This window comes from Gregarina niphandrodes (assembly GCF_000223845.1).
Source record: "Gregarina niphandrodes unplaced genomic scaffold scaffold00077, whole genome shotgun sequence".
NCBI classification, from domain to species: domain Eukaryota; phylum Apicomplexa; class Conoidasida; order Eugregarinorida; family Gregarinidae; genus Gregarina; species Gregarina niphandrodes.
In genome coordinates, this window is record NW_011645843.1 from 1 (window position 1) to 2,608 (window position 2,608).

General features: G+C 56.7%; 1 protein-coding gene across 1 annotated transcript; it reads left to right on the forward strand.

Annotated features, from left to right (window-relative positions):
- Positions 1-1,865: 1,865 nt before the first annotated feature.
- Positions 1,866-2,177, forward strand: GNI_186630 (hypothetical protein; the record flags this gene model as incomplete). Its single annotated transcript, XM_011135317.1, has 1 exon — positions 1,866-2,177. The coding sequence occupies one exon, from the start codon at positions 1,866-1,868 to the stop codon at positions 2,175-2,177; it is 312 nt and encodes a 103-aa protein (XP_011133619.1).
- Positions 2,178-2,608: the final 431 nt, after the last annotated feature.

Genomic DNA, 2,608 nt, shown 5'->3' on the forward strand with positions numbered 1-2,608 from the left:
ATGACGAACTTCCCTCCGCGGCGGGACCGTTCGCAGCCCTTCCCTCGGACAGCCGAGTCTCGGACGGTTGCGTCTCGGACGGCCGTGCACTCGATCCCTGGGCGTAGAAGTTTCGGATTTCTTGGACGCTGGCGACCTGGACGGCCTGGCGACCTGGACGGCCTGCAGAAGGGACTCGCGGAAGGCGCGTATAGCAGCGGCCCGCTCCTCGGGCGACCCGAAGGGTCCGCTGTCCGGGCGTTCTCTGCCACGGGTTGCACGGTCATCTGCGGCGGGTTGGTTGCTCCTGGTGCGGAGGCTCGAAAAGAGTCCAGAGAAAATTGCGTAGCCTAGTGGAATGATAAGCAAGCAAGCTGTACCCTTCAGGACTCTAACAAAAATCAGAAGCAGAAGGAGTGCACCAGCCACCCACAAAGCACCGTCCAGCGGGAACTGCCCAGACACCACTTTGCCCACTGCCGTCCGCCAATACCAGTTAGAGAAGTCGTTAACAAAACCTATGGTGGTGTTTTGGGTCCCGGAAGCAAACCTTTCTGTCCTGCCAGTGTCCCTACCAGCGACCGCCGGGAAATCACCTGAACCCAGTGAACTCAAAGTCAGACATCACAGCGCCGGAGTTCTTTTCATTGAATGCCCGAACACCTGAATTCTTGATTCAAGAATTGGGGACACATCTTTGATCGCCCCTCTAACTAATCGAAGCACCTTGGTGGGAGTTCCAGTTGTAGCTAGTTTCCGCACGAGTGGCCCGACGGTAGGTCATTGGCTGGGTTAGCTGTCTGTGAATCTATGATAAGCCGATCTCCAGAAAGTTTTTTACATACACTTTTGTCACAACTCCTCCCCGCGACTTATACCCACAGAGACAAAGCCAATTACCGGACACCAACAGCGATAAGTAATTCAGGGACAACAGCAACAGTGATGCCCCGGCTCCCCAACCGATCAGGGACGAATCACTTGGCGATAGCTGTTTGAGGGTGCCGTAGACTTCCGCTACATGCCGAGGTTTTTGTGATTAAAGCCGATGAGAAATCCGAACGAAACGAGTGGGTTTGGCGGCCATCGGCAAGCCGTGACCCGAAGCCGACGTCACCAACGCGGAGACTGGTTCGATTCCGTAGCGGTCGCAGTCCGACATGCAGCATTCAACATTAAGAAACCGCCATGGTTCAACTACTTTGGAACAGAATCCCACAAAAGTCCAAGACTTCACCTCAGACGTTGCCACGAGAATGTTCCCAACTAGCAACTACGTGGCCGACGGGTACATGGCGATTGCGACCATCCAACCCAGATACTTCCCGCAACTCAGGGAACTGTTTTACCAACGACTAACGCGCTACGTGAGATTCGCCCGCCGCTGGAATGCCCCAGACACCGTATCACGCAAATTCCTGGAGCGGCCCATCCTTGACGTGGCATCTCCGCAGTGGAGGACCTGGTTTGTGAACATGGGCACTGGGACGAGCCTGTTCGACGTCCTGCACAAGATAACGAACCATTACAACTGGCATGGGACGCCGGTGCTGGTCGTCGTCGCAACGGGGAGATGCCCCGAGACGGTATCCATGGTGTACTCTCCCACGTCAAATAAGGACGAAGCGGCTCTGCTACAACTGGGGCTCCCCCGCCACGGTGAAGGGGAAGGGTGCCCAGCACGCAACTCACGACCGCAGCTGATGCTGTGAGGGGCAGGTTGCTGGATCATCTATGAAGAACTGCAACGGGGAATCGAGACGCGCATCGGCGAGCACAAGAAAAACGTCACCTTCACGGTCATACCGCCAAATGACCTGCCCAACCTACCGGTGGAAACGAACCACGCGAAGCAGAAACGGCTCTTTGAGCCAAACACACTGCACATGGACGGCGAGCACCGCGAGCGGCTGTGGGAGCTCCTGGAGGAGTTCAAGGATAAGTGGGAAGACCCCAAGGTGGCGCAGGTCAAGTACGAAGCACGGTTCGAGGTAGCAGGGCGGCCGCAAAAGGCCAGGGTGCATCACCACGAACCCGAAATGCTGGAGGAGTTGAAGAAGCACGTCGCGAAGCAACTGGAGCTAGGAGTCATCCGACCCTCCAAGAGCGAGTGGGCTGCTGCTCCTCACTTCATAAAGAAGAAGACCGGGGATGTTGGTGCGTCATCGACTGCCGCAGGCTCAACGCGGCCATGGTAGCAGACCCCTACCCCCTCCCTGCGACGGGCGGCCGGACAGAGATACTACTGCACGCTAGACATGAACTCAGGGTTCTGGAACGTGCCGGTGGAGGAGGGGTGCAAGGCGCTCGCCGCCTTTATAACTCCGATTGGCCTTCTCGAGTTCAATATCATCCCATTCGGCATCAAAGACTCGCCCGCTGAGTTCCAACGCGCAACGGATTCCTGCTTCGAACCGCTGCTAAGAGAAAATGCGTTCTGCTGCATGGACGACATCGTCATTTGCAGACAGGACTTCGACAGTGTACTGCAGCGGGTTAAGCTCCTCCTGGAACAGTGCAGGAAGACCGGTTTCCACTTGCTCTTAGACAAGAGCGAATGGTCAAGGATGAAGAGTGAAGTGCCTCGGGCACGACGTCGGCCAGACGGGCACAGGTCCAGGAGAAGAAG